At 36.3% G+C, this 18,723-nt stretch overlaps 1 protein-coding gene across 6 annotated transcripts in view; it reads right to left on the bottom strand.

Annotated features, from left to right (window-relative positions):
- Nucleotides 1-457: 457 nt before the first annotated feature.
- BORA (BORA aurora kinase A activator) overlaps nt 458-18,723 on the bottom strand; it is a 26,378-nt gene continuing 8,112 nt past the window's right edge. For 3 of the 6 annotated variants that reach the window (XM_031655891.1, XM_031655890.1, XM_031655892.1), the window contains 8 exons: nt 16,541-16,622; nt 12,737-12,802; nt 11,788-11,844; nt 11,143-11,369; nt 10,242-10,374; nt 7,602-8,212; nt 2,837-2,968; nt 1,226-1,518 (listed from right to left, as the gene is read on the bottom strand). In XM_031655891.1, the coding sequence (XP_031511751.1) occupies nt 1,453-1,518; nt 2,837-2,968; nt 7,602-8,212; nt 10,242-10,374; nt 11,143-11,369; nt 11,788-11,844; nt 12,737-12,802; nt 16,541-16,622 (1,374 nt within the window). In that variant the 3' untranslated portion in view covers nt 1,226-1,452. Of the gene's footprint in view, nt 1,519-2,836; nt 2,969-7,601; nt 8,213-10,241; nt 10,375-11,142; nt 11,370-11,787; nt 11,845-12,736; nt 12,803-16,540; nt 16,623-18,723 lie in introns of all 6 variants that reach the window. The other 3 variants (XM_003913941.5, XM_031655888.1, XM_031655889.1) reach the window with 2 other exon arrangements.

The raw sequence follows: 18,723 nt of genomic DNA, 5'->3' as shown, positions 1-18,723 counted from the left end.
GTCACAAAACATTACTCATTTGATTCTCCCCACCCCTGCCAACCATTTAAAAAACTTTGCCGGCTAGGTGCAGTGGCTCACGCCTGTAATCCTAGCATTTTGGGAGGCCGAGATGGGTGGATCACCTGATATCAAGAGTTCGAGACCAGCCTGGCCAACATGGTAAAACCCCATCTCTACTAAAAATACAAAAACTTAGCTGGGTGTAGTGGCAGACGCCTGTAATCCCAGCTACTTGGGAGGCTGAGGCAGGAGAATCACTTTAACCTGGGAGGCGGAGGTTGCAGTGAGCCGAGATCGCACCACTGCAGTTCAGCCTGAGCGACAAGAGTGAGACTCTTGTGGTGTTCATGGTTAGTGTGTTGAAGATGAGCCAGGTACATAACGCGGCACATTTTCTGCAGGTCAGCAGTAATATTTCAGGGTACAGTTGAGGAGGAAAGAAGAAAATGACACATTGATAACATAGGTCTTTATTTCCTAGGGGTACATATGAATTATTCCTTTTTGAATGAGACAGTTTTTAAAAGTTGATTTATAAATACAAAAATACATTCTCCAAAGATGGTATTTCCAAACTCTTATATACGCATCTACTCCCAACATGGATATAAGTTTTTTTTTAAAAAAATAGTTGTATATAACATACATATCTGCACCAGTGTTACTTCACAGGCCTATGCCCTACAGGAACTCCACTCTCCGAGCCCCACTTTTTCTCTTCGTTCTCCCACACTCTTATTCTCCCACATCCCTACCCACATTTGAGCTGGAAAGGATGTCCCTACCCTAGGCATGAGGTATATTATTCTGGGCACCACACATTTGCCCCATAGATAACAATACATGTGATGATGTCGCTAGTACTACCTTTCCAGTATTTACATATTTAAAAGTAGTAACTAGAACAGTTATCACAGGAACTAAGAATTTTCCCCACAGAGGTGAACAGTTTAAGAACTAAAATTTCAGGAAACCTGTTTAATTTCCTTTTTTGTATCTTCGATAAGTTTTATATCTAAGATTTCTGGGTTATAATTCATCTGTATGTTCAAGCTTTTATGTAAAAATATATAGTGCCTTCAGTTTTAACATAGTTTCTTCACATGTTCTCAGAACTGCTAAATTCAGTGCTATCAGGAAAGCTTAATAAGTAGTTCATTGACCCTGTCAGATAGGAGCACTCAGCTCTGTCACAATTTGTTGTTAAACACATCACTCAATGTTAAGTATAAAACTATTTATTGATAAAAAATAAATTTATAATTCAGCAACTTGAAGTTCCAGGAGCATTTCCATTGCTCCTATGTCAGTAAGCCCTTGATTTTTCACATTACGGAGGGAAAGCGAAAAATGTTACTTGAAGTAATTTTTTCCCCAATCACCATCACATTGATCCTGTGCACAACGATATATGTGAGGAACTCTTAAGCTTAGTCTTTGATTCTTATTCTATGGACTGCTGCACTGAAAAGGACTTGCTGTTTTCATCCAACACCTCTGTGTTGTGTGGTCTTCCTGTGAAAAAGAAGACAACACCTCGTTTTCAGTTTTAGTAGGACCACTCGAGGATGCAATTATCGGAACTGTTTTTAAAACCTAAAAGCACGTTTCTTTAGCTGAACTCTGAAGGTACAATAAAGATGCAGTATTTTATAAATCAATATTCTGTATCAAAAAGAATTCCAACGCTTTGAGAGGCCAAGGTGGGAGGATCGCATGAGCCCAGGAGTTTGAGACTAGCCCTGGCAACATAGTGAGACCCTGTCCCTACAAAAAATTTTAACAAGCTGGGTGTGGTGGCACATGCCTGTAGTCCCAAGCTACTCGGTAGGCTTAGGTGGTAAGACTGCTTGAGTCTGGCAGTGAGCTGTGGTCATGCCACTACACTCTGGCCTGGGTGACAGAATGAGACCCCGTCTCAAAAAATAATAATAATAAAATTTTTAAAAATCCTCCATGTATCTCTACTTATGTTTAGATAGATAACTGCATCTGAAACAGGATGGATTTTGTTCAGGTTAGTATTAGAAGAGACCTCCTCTGATACTACTTACAACAGAAAGGCGATTTGCTCGTACTACATACAACAGAAGGGAAAACTAAGGTGGCCTCCCTATCAAACTTTGGTTGCACATTTTGCTGATATTTATAGTATTTTGTAAGAAACTGGCATACAACAGCAGTGCGAGGTGGTTCACACCGGTAGTTCTAGCTACTCAGGAGGGTGAGGCAGGAGGATTGCTTGAACCCAGCAGTTCAAGGCTGCAGTGATCTATGATTCTATGACTGCACTCCAGCCTGGCTGACTTAGAGTAAGACCCTGTCTCAAAGAAAAAAAGAAAAAGAAGAAATGGCATACAAGGCTGTGCATGTTGGCTCATGCCTGTAATCCCAGCACTTTGAGAGGCTGAGGCAGGAAGACTGCTTGACACCAGGAGTTTGAGACCAGCCTGGGCAACACAGTAGGCCGTGTCTCTACAAAAAAATAAAATACAAAAGAAATTGGAATATAAAATTAAAGACTGTCCTGACTAGTGCCTGAAATTATGAGTTTCTTCAAGTAGGAATATATAACCTTCATCTGGAGGGTTCAATGAATGCCCTCATCAAATATATGCTACCTTTGCACACTTTGTAGTATGTAAGATACTTGTGTTACTATATTCAGAGTAAACAAAATATTTCAAGGCTATTGGATTTCAAGAAAATAGGCTTTACCTTTTAGTGTTTTAAATTTCATATAGTTTCTCAATAGTACTATTGTCTAATAATTGAAATTATTTTATATTTCTAATCTAAACAATATTAGGTTTTCTCTATATTTTCTCTGTACCTTCATATTAAATGCTTGAGATATACTCTCAACTTCACAGGTTTGTGCATCACTTTCTTTGCAGTAACTTTCTGCCCCAACTGTATCCGTAATATTGCTTCCACAATTCTGCGTATTATAGCCACTATCCATCTGACAGGAGAAAAAAGAAAAAAATATATTGTGAGGAACTTAAAAGTCAAATATTTAAATAAGTAAACCACTATAAACTGTCACTCACTACATCTGAACGATCCTAACATGATCCTGTTGAACAAAATTCAAAAGTAATACACAACTATAAAAGGTAGTTCTGCATAGTAATGATTACTGTAGTCATTTTATAATTCCTTCCAATGAAATATATCTTGTAACTTCCTTAAGAATCAGTGAATAGTCTACTGACAAAATGCTTTCCTGTTACTTTGTGATCATACCTAGTAGACGACAATGAGTATTACAACTAACTTCACCTTCCAAGGCATTTTCCAGGCTTGTCTCTTAAATGGCTTGGATGCAGCTCTAAATAAAATCTACCAAAAAGGCATGCTGCCTTTAAAACGGTTATACTATATTCACACCTAGTTGTTCACAATAATGCCACATATATAATGGCTCTAGATGTTAGTTCAGTTTTTCATATTAATAAAAATTGTAGCATCCTAAGATACACTTTTTCAGTGCAAAAGAACAAAAAAGAAAGATTCTAGCCAATTTCCAGCTTGACATATATATAATAACACTTATTGAGTGTCTCTAAAAAGGCCAGGCACTATCTGTATATATTTAATATCTTTTTCTCCTTTCGACAACCCTATTACTTTACTAGAGAAGGAAATTAAGGCTTAGAAAGGTTAACTTTCACAGTGTCATCCAGTGATGAGGTGATGAAGATGTGAGACCTCAGTCCAGGTTCTGTTCACTGCACAACACTCCATTTACCTGTATGATGCTGAGCACCAAAGAAAGCAATCCACAAGGGAATCACTTTGCATTTAAGCCCTCCCTGCAAGTTAGCATCAGAGGGAAGGAAAAAGCTGACTCTCATTTTGTTTCCCTCACAAAGGTACAGACTAGCCGCGAAAATGCAGTCTATCAGTTATAATCCTGAAAACTGGGAAAAATGTTCCCAGTTTTCAGGGCTGGATACATATCTGCTTACTACTGGAGGTCATGTTCCATTAGAACAAAAGTCTTGTGACGTATAACATTTTTGGGGGAAAGCCTTGTTCTGCTATCATTCAATAGCTACTTGATCAAAAACATAAATGTTAGATTGCTCCCAGAGATTCCGACAATAGTTCTTCCTTCTAATATTCATCACTGCCAAATAGCTGGCTTATAATGCAATACTAATATGTAACTGGATATATATGGAAGGAAAAGTTACTCATTAGTACAGCAGAAGTAAGGCATGTAGGGAGTTTGTCCCACACTATGGGAAGAGCAGGATCCATGGGAGCCAAGTTGAGATGGTGGCTGACTTCACTGTCTCTCATCTAGACTTCTGCTAATGTCAGTGCCTAATATGTACCAACCAGGCAACAGATACCTTGTTATCCCCCATAGGCATCAAGGTAGGCATCAATCTCACTTTATAGCTAAGAAGGATGAGGGGATACAAATTAAGAAGTCGTGTTCTATTCACTGCTATGTAAATCTTGCCTTAAGATCCCACAGCCTGGAAATAAAAGAACTCGAATTCAAACTTGGTTCTCATTGCAAACTTTACATTCCAGTTGGGCAATGGTGCCTTTAAATGGTGTCTCTATGTCAGTCATCTAACATGCACTTTGTTACTAAATTTATTTTTCTACCACATAAATCAGACGTTACTGTCTTTTAAAACATTTAATTGGCAACAGTTGTGCCCTGTGATAACATTCCTTGACATCTGGGCCCAGCACTTTAGCCCTTCCCTCATCATTCTCAGTCCCCCTTGTTTGTTACCATTCAGAGGACCTTGCCTCCCATTACTACTTACGTTTTTGCTTTCATTATTATTTTAAACTGACACACAATTACACACATTTATGATGTACGTGATAGTTTGATATGTTTACAATGTGTAATGATCAAATTGGGGTAATTAGCATATCCATTAACTCAAACATTTATGATTGTGTTGGGAACTTTCAAAATCTGCTCTTCAAGCTATTTGAAAATATACCATAAATTGTTAATTACACTCACCCTATAGTGTTATAGAACACTAGAATGTACTCCTATCAAGCTGTACTTTTGTATCCATTAACCAACCTCTCCCTATCCCTGCTCCCTCTACCCTTCTCATCCTCTACTACCCACCACTATTCTACACTCTTCTATGAAATCAACCTTTTTAGCTTCCTCATATAGAAGTGAGAACATGTGGTATTTATCTTTCTGTGCCTGGCTTATTTCACTTAATGTCCTCCAGTTCATCCGTGTTGCTGCAAATGTAAGGATTTCATTCTTTTTTATGGCTGAGTAGTATTCCATTTTGTATATATACCACATTTTCTTTATCCATTCACCTATTAATGGACAGTTAGGTTGATTCCATATTCTGGCTATTATGAATAGTGCAGCAATAAACACTGGAGTGCACGTATCTCTTTGACATACTGATTTCCTTTCCTTTGGATATATACCTACTAGTGGGATTGCTAGATCACATGGTAGTTCTATTTTTAGTTTTCTGAGGAACTTCCATAATAGTTGTACTAATTCATATTCCCACCAACAGTGTTCAGGCACTGTTTACTATTATATTAATCACAATGATCATGCTAATATCCTGTAATCCTATTATTATCCCCATTTAAAGAAGAGTAAACAAGCTGAAAGAAACTGTCACTTTCTGGGATTTATAAAGCTAATGGAGCTGGGCTATAAACTGAAATCTGCCACTACGGTTTCCCAAGCCCATGTTCTTTAATGCCATGCTCGCCCCTCAACTAAATACATTTGCACCCACACCCATCCTGGCACCCTGGCCTTTAAACATGGAAGAGTTACTGTGGGTACTCCTATCAGGGCTCAGATTCTACCCCCTCTTGCATGCCTCAGTTCCCTCAATTATAAAACAGATCACCATTTGACAGATGACAATATCTATTATCTAGTAAGAGAAGTTAAAAAATGAATGGAATATGCCTGCAAGTGTAATCAAGTATAGATTGTTTGACAAGTTAGTAGTGACAATTATGGGAGAATATGCTACCCACAGCTGCCAAAGGTTAGTTGGATTGGATGATGATTAAGGTGTATTTCAACAAAAGTATTTTTGTAATTCGTCTATAAATGCTCTGCTAAAAAAGAGAGAGAGAAAGTGAAAAAAAGGCAGAGAGTAAAAGAAGCAAACAATGCCTTTAAGGCATATACTTTTAAGCCTATATGTGCTTTTTTCTATTTATGAAACCAACTTCAGAGAAGCAAAAATATGTAAAAGTGATTCTAGTATAATCTTTTTTGAGCAATGAAGCTATAAGTCAGGATAGGCAACAGAAGCATAAAAATATGAGCAAAATACTATATTTAATTTTGGGTCATTTAGAATCCTTCCCGGAGTTTTAACTTCAGCATGCCAAAACTGACACCACCAAAGCCTTATAGGGTTGGTGTGAGAATTAAATGAATTAATAAAGTAGTTAGAAGAATGCCTGGTATATCAAAATACCATGTGAGTATTAGCTATTATTATGAGTCAGTATTAACTTTTGGATTAAACAACATGGACTCTAAAGCCAGACTGCCAGGATCAAATCTCAGCTCTTCCACTTACTACTTGTATAGAAACTTTAGGTAATTTACTTAACCTCTCTGACCCTCAGTTTCCTCATCTGTAAAACAGGGATAACAGTACACATACCTCACAGGATTGCTGTAAAGATTCAACAAATTAAAACATGTAAAGGTCTCAGAATAGGACTTGGCATATAGTAATGCTACATCAGTGTTAGATGTTATTGCTATCCCCTTCTGATATTTGAAGTTCCTTCAAAATTCTCAGCTCAAAGAACACAACAATAAATGGAACAAATGCCTTTCCAAAGTGCTGATTATGAAGTATATGTATCTGTCAAATGAATCAGGTTTTCCAGCTGTTGGAGACATTGCAAAATTGGAAATGTATAATTTCATGAAAAATGTTGCTATAAATCACATTTCTAAAAGAAAGGTACAAAAATGCATACATAAAAAAACTCTAAGGTCGGGCACGGTGGCTCAGCCTGTAATCCCAACTACTCAGATGGCTGAGGCAGGAGAATCCCTTGAACCCGGAAGGTGGAGGTTGCACTGAGCCAAGATCACGCCAGTGCACTCCAGCCTGGGTGACAGAATGAGACCCCATCTCAACCCCCCCCCAATAAAAAGGGGCTCTAAACTCTGTTTATCCCCCCTAAATCACATAAAGGAAAAACAAAAATGATTTTAGTTTTAGAATACAAATACCATACCAGACCTTGCATGTTTTGGGGGACTGGATCCACATAAAACAGTGATGAATTCTGCCTGATGCTAGCAGGAATGATTTCTCTAGAGCAGGCTAATTCCTTTTCTGCCATCATCTTTTCCTACTCCATATAAATATCAGTTAATGTGAATATAAAATATGACTTACCAGTCATAATTAAAATAAATTTACTCTTCTCATATCACTTGGTATTGATATTTTTTAAAAATATTATATAATAGTCCTCATGTTTAATCCATTATCTTTCTTACACTATAATCTTAGAAAAGAAAGGATAAAGAACACCAAGCCAGTGAGGAAGGGGCTACAGAATACTAAATACCTTACCTGAATGTTACTGCTTTCACAAGGAATGACACTGCTTTCAGCAAGAGGTGACATGCACATATGAGAGTTTTCAATACTGAAGGCAATGCCACTCACAAAATCAGTCATGGGTAAACTGCCATTATCAACCGGCTCCTTAATCCAAGTGTTCTCATCTGCTATCTCTATAGGATCAACCATATCCACGGTGTTATTGTCTTTTTCCCTTTCAACATCCTGCAACAGTGCTAATTCTTTCTCGGAAGCACTGGACTGATTTTGTGTAACAGACACGGCAGTCACAACCAAATGTGTACCATGTGTAGAAGCCTCACTACTAAACTGCTGTAGGTGTATTCCCGCAGCATCCATGGCTGGTGATGAGACATCTGTGGAAGGAATAGTCTCTTTATCTTCCTCATCTTCACCTTGAGTCTCAAGAGTAAAAGGTATCTGAATCAGTGAGGTCCGATACTGAGTACCACCTCTATACATCTCAAGTCTCATAGGAGACCAATTTTTAATTGGCGAGCAGCCATCTATATAAGGACTTCTGATACACGGATTAGTAATCCCATTAGAATTTGTTCCAGATGAAGCATCAGGAGAATGAACAGTAAACTTCCGTTGTTCTGAAAGGTGGGAAGGGAAAAAAATCATGTCATAAAAACATGAAAATGGAAAAGTCAGTACTAAATGGTAATCATGTTTCATGCCAGGAAAAACTATTTCTCTAACAGTTGTATTGTTTACCAAAGTGAAATTCTGATGTCAAAAACAATAGCACAAATGGATGTGTCTTAATAAGCAGGATGAGGCTCTTAAAAAATAATTTCTTTGGCACTGTCTTTTTTTTCTTCTTTTTTTAAAATATGGTCTCACTCTGTCGCCCAGGCTCACTCTGAGGTGATCCTCCCACCTCAGCCCCAAGTTAGCTGGAACTACAGGCGTTCCACCATGCCTGGCTAATTTCTGTTTTGTTTTTTGTTTTTTTTTGTAGAGATGGGTTTCACCATGTTGCCCAGGCTTGTCTTGAACTCCTGGGCTCAAGCAATTCACTGGCTTCAGCCTCCCAAAGTGCTGGGATTACAGGTGTGAGCCATCACATCTCGTCACTTTCTCTTTTTTAATTAAATTATTTTACTCACTGAGAATTATTTGCTTATGAGTATATTGCTATTGTACTAAAATTGTTCATATACAATGAAAATCCCTAGCAAATCAGCTGAAACCTACAACTTAACAGCTGTACCTGGCAAATGAAAAATGTGAAAATACATGTGTTTATGTAAAATGCCATAAGCAACACGAAAAAACAAACAAAAAACTGGAAAATATCTGCAACAATAAGAGCCTAACAATGATAATCAGAATGATGAAATTGCTTTAAAACTTTAAAAAATACTTTTTGTAACTTAATTAGCTTAATAAAAACAAAAGTTTTAAAAATGGACAGAAGCACATAAACAACCTTTCCAATGGTAAACATGCAAATGAAAAGTGTTCAGCCACATAAAATAATAAAAATATGAAAGTTAAAGCAAAGGAAGCTCATTCATTTAATAGTAACATTGGTTTGAACTAACAATTCCCCCTAAAAACCATAAATGACAATAAATATTTGGGAAGAGCTTAATGTCATTAGTGACCAAAAATACAAAATTTAAAGCAGTGAGAGATCTTTTTGTAATATGCCAAATTTGTAAACATCAAAAATCATAGCAGTGATTCTCGCTGGGAAGAAATGACTTTCTTACAAACCACTGATGAAAATTTCAACTGGTACAAACTTTTATGAGGAAAATTTGGCAAGATTCGTCAAAAGCCTTAAAAACATTCACCCACTTTGACCAAATAAGTTCACTTCTGAGAATTTAATCTAAGGATATAAACATGTATAATATCATGTATACATAAAGATATTAGTTTTGTGACAAAGAAAACTTAGAAAAATTTAAATGTTTATCAGTGGTTGAAAACAAATGATGCATTCATATGAAATATATAGCAATTCAAAGTTGTGCTTTGAGACAATTATAAATGACTTGAACAACCTATGAAAATACTCATAGAATGCTCTGTGAAAACAGCAGGATCTAGAACCATCTATATACATGTATGTAACCGTATGTGTACATGCATATATAACCAAAGACAAGCAAAATAGTTTTCACTTTTCCAATTTTTTGTACTAAGAAGTTTTTAAAAACTGTGACTAGTTTTCAAAAAGTGCTATAATTTTTTCAAAGAGAAATTCATGTATTGCAAAGAGAAATGTGTAAATTTCCACACATCATGTTTACATTAAAAACCTTAATCAAATATACCTATACAAAGTGTGAATATTACCAAAGTCTAAACCTACAGGTCAGAAGGCATATGAAACCAACTTGTCTCTAAAATTGCTATATTTCTTTTGATAGTGTTTGATGTAAATATTGCTAATTAAAGTAACCGTATTTAACACTACAGTAGAAATTGGTTGAGAATTTCAGCCTTTGAAGGTAAATTGTTCTTTTATTTAAAATTCAAAGTTTCTAAATATTACAAGGTTAGTGATCATTTTGAGCTCTATCATTATGACAAATTAAAAGAATCTCTGTAATAACAAATATTGATAGTATAAAAACTTTTAACTAGGTATTTCAGTATGAGACATACCTGAGAGTGGGGTCTTTCCTATCTGAAATTCAATTGGTGAGAAAGTGGGTGAAGAAACAGGTGAAGGACTAGTTATGCTTCCCAAGCTGTATTTTTTTGCACTAGCCTGAATAGGGCTAGAAGAAAACTGCCCCTGTAATAAAATTAAATAGTAAATAAATGTGTATGGTTCTCTTCCTTAACTCTTATGCTGCATGCTATTTATCATGGTCTTCAAAACACACTTATAAACTAGGAAGAGTTCACAAGAACCACCAAAAGACACCTTGCAACAAGGACAACTAAGAAGATTGCTACAAAAATTCTGAAATAGTACTGAATATGTTAGTCAAAATATAAACACATTGTATTTGAACAAACCATTAAGTTTCACACTAAACAACCATCTGTGAAAAACGTTTAAATAATTTACTCTGTTAATGCCAAGCCAGTTGTAATATACTGTAAATCTCACATACGTTAGTAAATAACCTATGCTGAATTTCCTTGAGACTCATGATAAATCCAGTCATCCTGTACACATCTAAATACAAAATTGGAGAGTCTGACCTGAAACATCCCTATGACTAATGATAACATATGAACTAGAGTTAGCTTCTGTGAAGCATAATACTCAAAAGACAACCATCCCTCCTTCTGAAAGCAATCTGGGCAGCTCGGTCCAACTACATCTGACAGGGGTGTCCAGGGGAGAGAATACAGTCATGAGTTCTTAGTTTCTGTTTCTGGTTGGGCCAGTAAAGGCCCTTCCTCTTCCCTGTTTTCCACTTATTACTAGAGACAGAAACCAAAAACCATGGCTTCAGGCTGCGGAAAGCCTTAGACAGAACAACAACAAAATAATGTGGGTTGGACAAGCTTGACAGCAAATTAGCCAACTGCTTTTTAGTATACTTCTCACCGAACTTGGTGTCTGCAAGGGGCTCCTACACTTTACAGGAGACAAATCTATTGAATAAAACATCTCAAGTGATGTTTGAACACCACTATGAGGACTTCTGGGAGAAGCTGAAGGTAAGGAGTCAGAGATGCTTCCGTTCCCATCTAAAAACAGCTTTCTTCTGAGGGATGAAGAACTGAGGTTTCCAGGAGATTGATCTGCAAATTCATCAGCTCTAAAATAGTCACCTATATTTAATAATAGGAGAAAAGGCAAAGCTAGTCATTTTAAAGAGCAATTATACTTCTGTTACTCAACTTTTCAGAAGCCAGCATGCACTTCATGTTTGAATTTTTTCCCCAAAAGAGGGAGTTTAATTGCATATGTGATGTTTTACATCTTAAATTATTCCTTAGTTTTTAAGTGCTACATTGTGAGTATAATACCAATCAAATGTTTATAGTTTCTGTCTATAGTAATAAAGTTCATTATGATAATAAGGCTAATTCAAACTATGTTCAAGAAAAAGAGAAATTTCAGGACAGTTTCCCCACTTCTTTAGAAAGAGGTACTGCCACGTATTTCCCATGTTACCATTTACAAAAAGCCAGCCAAACGAAACCTTTGGTTCAAGTTATTAAAGGTTTAAACAAATACAGTATTTACCTAATATATTTTCTAAATTAAAATCCACAGGAAGAGACAGCAATGTCTGACAAGCAGCTGGAAACAAGCAAATGAATAAATAAATTCAAACATGGGATAAATCAATGGAAGTATACGATATGCAATTCAGCATGTGCTGCCCAGTCAACCATCTCCCCGTGATGTTCGAGCCACATGGAATTATTCCATTTCTGCATTCTATTACATACCCTGCCACATCTTTCTAGAAGTGGTTTCCCACACTCTCTGCCACTAGTGTAAATGTGTTAATAGCAAAAGTTAACTCCTGGCTCCGGTACTGGCACTTGAAAAGGAAGCCAGCCTATATTTGGGGGGAGATTTCTCACATTAACCAATTTTCAAAAGAATGCTTTCCAAGACCAGAAATCAATTCACATGCTTTGAACAAGAAAACAAAACACTACAGCCATTTCTAAAACATGGCTGGATGCACCTGTTCTACTATACTTATTTGTAAAGGTCAGCTCTCATATGGTTATTATGCAGCTCATTCAAAAAATCCAAACAGGCCAGGCTTGCTGGCTCACGCCTGTAATCCTAGCACTTCGGGGAGCCAAAGCAGGTGGATCGCTTGAGCCCAGGAGTTCGAGACCAGCCTGGGTAACATGGCGAAACGCTGTCTCCTACAAAAAATACAAAAATTAGCCAGGTGTGGTGGCGGGCGCCTGTAGTCCTAGCTACTGAGGAGGCTGAGGTGGGAGGATCACTGGAGCTCGGGAGGTCAAGGTTGCAGTGAGCTCTTGATTGTACCACTGCACTCCAGCCAGAGTGATAGTAAGACCCTGTCTCAAAAAAATAAAAATAAATTAAAAAAAAAAAAAGGAAACAATTTCAATTCCAGAGTAAAGTGTTACAACCTGAACTGGGTTTACAATCCAATTTAGCTTAATATGGAACATACTTCTTTTCAAATTGTATTCATACTCACCATTGCTTTTCTCAGAATGAATGGTCAGCTTGTTTCCAATTGGAGAGTCACTATTTACGTTAGTGCCTGTAAGACATTTTAAGTGAAAAATCCTACATTTTATACTCTTCATTTGCTTTAGCATTACTTTTTCCAGAGTAAAAAATTAAGAAAGTGGGAACTTATTTTGCAACATTAAAAAAATTCTGCATATATAAGTATATATTTTGGCATGTTTCTATTATTTTTTTACCTTTGAGGGAATACAAGGATAAAACTAAAGGATTACCACAGCAAATAAGGAGGCACCAAGCAATACTTTTTTTACACTTTTCTTTAAATAATTGCATATATTTATGGGGTACAATGTGATGTTTCAATACATGTATACACTGTGACAAGAGAAAATCAGGCTAATTAACATATCCATTGCCTCAAACATTTTTCATTTCTTTGTAGTGGGAACAATTAAAATCCAGTTTCAGCAATTTTGAAATATATGACACCTCATTAGCAGCTATAGTTACCTGCCTGTGCCAACAGATCACCAGAACTTATTCCTCCTGTCTAACTGAAACTTTGTACCCTTTGACCAATATCTCCCCCACAACCCCTCCTCCCTACTGTCTGGTAACCACCACTCTATTCTCTACTTCTAAGAGTCTGACTTTTTTAGATTCTACATATAAATGAAATCATTCAGTATTTGTCTTTCTGTGCCTGGCTTTTTTCACTTAGCATAATGCCCTCTAGATTCAGATATGTTGTCACAAATGACAAAATTTCCTTTTATAAGGCTGAATAGTATTCCACTGTGTGTGTGTGTATACATATATACACACACATATATACACACATATATATGTGTATATATATATACATTTTAAAAAATCCATTCATCTGTTGATGGACACTTAAGTTGATTCCATATCTTGGCTGTTGTGATTAATGTGCAGCAATAAATATGAGAGTGCAGATATCTCTTTGAAATACTAATTTCAGTTCCTTTGGATATATATGCAATAGTAGGACTAATGAATCCCAAAGTAATATATTTTTTTTAAGGAAATGATGATAATACTACACTAGAGTAAGGGTCAGCAAACTATGCTTCACGGTGCAAATCTGGCCTTTCACCTATTTTTGTAAATACGGTTTTACCAGTACACACTTACATTCATTTACATATTGTCAGCGACTGCTTCTGTGGTACAGCAGTAGAGTGGAGTGGTTCCAATAGAAATTGTGTGGTCAGTAAAGGCTTAAGTATTTATTATTGAGTCCTTTACAGTTAAGGGCTGCCAACCTTGGCCCTAAAGTAGCACCCAATAGAACGTTTTCTGGGACGATGGAAATGTTCTCTATGTATACTACTCGATATCCACATGGCTATTGATAACCTGAAATGTGAATATTGTGAATGGGGAACTCCATTTTTAAATTTAACTTTAAATTTAAATAGTCACACGTGGCCACAACTGTCAAGAACTATGAAGGGTCTAAGATTCTACCCAACTTGCCAACTAACAGGTGAACATGTCAAAGTTCCACTGGTGCTGGCTACAGACATGAGGCTTCTGGGGGCAAAGACAAAGGACTTCATTATTTTCAGCACAGCAGGCAGCATGAACTTAACGTTCCCATTAATTCCCTTTGCCCACGAGTGCCAAGAAGGTGACATGAAACAGCCCAGTGCAGTGAATTCTTGTATTGTGCATACAAGTTGGACTGTCTCATACAAAAAGCAGGGCTCATTCACCCCTGACACAGTTTCCAGTTCTATACCTCAATGTGGTTGATCCAGATATCCGCCTTATATAAATTTCTCCTGCTAACCACCTCCCTATGGGACAGCTACATATGGTCTACCTGACTGACTCCCCGACCCTCATACCTCACATGGACTATACAGACATGCCACAGTGACTACCTCTCCGTCACTGTGTGACCTTCTCAATGCAAGACTGCTTGCTTTAAACCCACCAACTAAAACTCTGTTTGGATAATGCCCTGGACCCAATAAAGGTGTTGGCCCATGGGTCCCTTTCTCTCTCTCCCTGACCTCCATGTGTGGTGTTCAGGCATGCTGTGTACCCCTAGGACTTGTAAGTAATAAAATTTTTATTTCCATCTTGTGTCTCTCCTAATCATGGGAGGGGTGCTCTCTTAAAAAATTCTAAATTAAAATACCCAGGTGGCTGGTGGACACACAGTGGGTTTTCACACACAGCTTAGGAAATCCCATTCTTTTATAAGAGACTGCAAACAAATCTGCTCCAGAGGGAGACATCATCTTTCTTATACTGGACAGCAAAACAAACTTACCCTCTGCCCTGGTGGGACACGGTATCTCTGCCTTCCAAGGATGTTCACAAGACGAACACCCTTGAAAAGATAGTTCGGAACAGAACCTGTCCATGCCGCCCCATGAAAGGTGTGCAGAAATGTGAGGCCTATGGAGAATTGTCTCCCAACAACACAGTAAACAGCACAGCTCTGGAGCCTATCCTAGTAACCACTGCACTGTTATTGTGGGCTTGATTAGGTTTCGAAGAGTCTAAAGTATTTTTAGCATCTTCCAGATCTTGCATCACTTGAACTAAAACAGGATACTTGGAATACAAAATGTTATTTAAAAAATCACTTAAGAAGGTTGATTCATCTGTTGAAAAAATCCAGTAGTAAAGAATCTGGGGGTGAAAAACTAGTATCTATGAGAATGTCACCTTGGACACACAAATTTTAGAGCTAGGAGGGATGAAAATGGACAACTCTAGTTCAATCCTTTTATTTCACAAATAAAAGAGTGAGGTACAAAGAGATTGAATAATTTGATCAAAGTCACCTCTTTGGTTTATATAAGTGGGAAGTTTTACAATCCAGATTTCCATCTACTACTGAATGCTACCATTAATTCATAATGGCTAAGAATACAGTATCTGATGAGAATGCCTAATTTTGAATCCAGGTTTTCTCACTTTTATCATCTCTGTAACCCTGGACAAATGCTCTCACCTTTCTAAAACTAGGTTTTCTTATCTATAAAATGGGGCCAATAACTGCACCTCGTTCATATGAGTTATAAGAAATTACTGAAAGCACTTAGCACTGTCCAGGCATAGAGAAAGTACTAACCCAGCTTACCTATTATTGTTGTATTAGTATGCTTTTTTTTGATAAAGAATGGAACAAATATTTCCTTTTATACTGAGAGCATAATTAAGGTGTACTACAATAGACAGTGTAATTCCACTGTGATGAGGGATGCATATATACAAGTGATGCCTGAATACTGCCTTAGAACCCGAAGAGCAGTGAGAACAAATATATGACAACCAATGCCTAGAGGTAGAAAGATATTTGATAGCTTACAGGCTTCCCTTTAATTTCCTTAGTAATTTTGCAAATACTCAGCAATAATACACTGTCCCAGAGGTCATATTAAGTCTTCATCCTTTCTTTACCTTTATAAGAAATCAGCAAATTAGCAAAAGGTAACACAATTTAGGGTTTTATTTAAAATATTAACCTTCAAAATACTGCTAAAGTCATTAACAACTCATCTCTATATTCAATACCAACTATTTCTTCATCTGTGGATTCTCTATAACCCTCATTATAACTGACATTCACAATAGTCATGAAGAAAAAGTTAAATTCAGAATAGAACAGCTAAAAAAAAATTCAATAAATTTTAGTCAAATTTTTAATTCTAACCCTAAATGGAGTTAAATTCTATGTTATCCAGAATTTTAAAGCAAGCTCCTTACAAAGCAGATATACTGGCACTTTGATTTTTATTCATATCATTTTTAGTACACTCACATTTATTGGAATGATATTGTGAAAGCTGTTTCCCTTCATGATCAGTCCAAGGAGAGGGTACGATGACATCTTTAGTGAAAAACTAGGAAAATTAAAGTCATACAATTAGGCATAAATTCTGCCCAAAATGTGAGAAAGTACCTGTGTTTTTCCAAATAACTATTAAACATGTTATATACTAACTTTATAATTGTATGCAAAAATTTTAAGACTTAAAAGCACAAATGACCAAAGGGAAAATGGAAGAAATTTAAAGTATATAAGAAGAGGAATCTTAATATTTCAAATCAACCAGTTAAATTTGAAACTTGCAAACTAAACTAAGAGGATTAATCATAGACAAAGTATTTTAAATTTCTTTCCCAGGTTTTTTTGATGGGGTTACAAAAAAAAGGATGAAAAGGGAAGGAATATATTAAGGAATATATTAAGACAGACATATGCAAGGAGGCCAGTATGAATGGTGGCCTGAAGCTGGCTTGTTTGTTCTGGCTCTCAAGATCTGATTATTAAATTTTCAAGAATTCTGTGCACCAGTTGTTAAAACCAATATGAAAAATAAAATTATGTAAACTTTCAATTAAATATATTAAAAATAAAGGTAACAAATATTCAAAACTCACCACTTGCTAATTATTTTATACATTTATCAACATCTGTGCTCTTGAGGTTAATAATGTCTTTTGTAGCTATATGGTGGAATTCCTAAATATAATGGTGTGCCACACTATTCTTCCTTTTCCATTCAGTGATGTCACACCAGTAGCTTGAAATTGGCCATGGTTGGAGTACTTACACTACAGATAGCAGCAATCACTATAAATCATACTCCTTCCACGACCAGAGAGCCAGTTGTTAAACATTTACCAGCACACTACTGGCCAGTATATTCAAATGGAGATAGGGCATTTGGATACTTTTCTTTCCTCTTTCATTTCTAACACAGTATTTTCCCTTCCCTAGGTTTTGCAAGTAACCAAACACATTTTCTTCATATTTTGCTACACATATGACAAAGAGCCAATTTTCTTAACTAAATTACCCATGAATCTATGACGAAAAGATTAAAAAAAAAAAAAAAAAAAAAAGGTGGACCGGGGCAGACAAAGACAATTACCAGAAAAAAAATTAAAGGACAGATAAACTTACAAAGTGATGTATAAGTTAACTCAAAAGTAAAGAAATACAAACACAAAAAAAGGTCATTTTTAAAGTAATAAGAGTAGAATAAATTAAGAACTCTGATAATAATCAATATTGGAGATACGGAAAATCAAGCAGCGTCACACTGTAATCAGGAATATAAAGTGGTATAACCTTTTAGGAGGTAATACGGTAAAATCTACGGAAACTGAAAATTCACAAAGCCTCTGACTTACTAAGTCCATTTCAAGAATATAAAGACATATATTCAAATCACTGCAGCATTATTTGTGACAGAAAAATAATAAACACAATTTAAACATCTGTCAATAGGGGCTAGGTTACTATGCTGTTGCTAAGAGAATGTAAAAATCTGTATATGCTGGTTATCAAAAATTTCTAAGAAAAATCATGAAGCAAAAAAAGGATGATGCAGTATGAGAATGATAATCCTATTTGTCAAAAATATTTTAAGGACATATGCTATTAAATACACAAAATTAATCTGAAAGTATACATAAGAAATGTTATAGTCATTACCTTCATGAAGTGGGATGGGGAAACAGGAGGCTTTTTATATTTTTTCTTTTTGTTTTTACTATAAACATATGTTTATTCTATTTTCAAAAATATATATTGAAAAGAAACACATTTTCTTAAGTTTACCTGCTGGGTTTCCCTTTAAAATTAAGGATTCTTAAAGAAAGCATTTTTCTAAAATGTTGGAAATTTCGAGAGTCTGAGAATATTCAGGTGGGGAAGAACCAAGTGATTGAGTCAGAATGAAAACTGTGCAGTTACTAGATAGATAAATAAGTAGGTAATGTTTGGCAGGAGTAAACAGTCTTTTGGGGTACAGAAGAGCCAAGTATGGCTAAGGAATAGAGGAGGGTTGAGGGGGCTAGAGGCGCGGAAAAGGAAAAATCAGAAATGCTGCCATCACATAAAGACTTTCTGAGAAAAGAACTAGGTAAATAACCCTTACTTAGATGCTGGGCCAGGCACAGTGGCTCACGCCTGTAATCCCAGCACTTTGGGAG

Source organism: Papio anubis, chromosome 15 (assembly GCF_008728515.1).
Source record: "Papio anubis isolate 15944 chromosome 15, Panubis1.0, whole genome shotgun sequence".
Lineage (NCBI taxonomy): Eukaryota > Metazoa > Chordata > Mammalia > Primates > Cercopithecidae > Papio > Papio anubis.
Note: the sequence above shows the minus strand (reverse complement) of the source record. Positions and strands in the feature narration are given on the sequence as shown.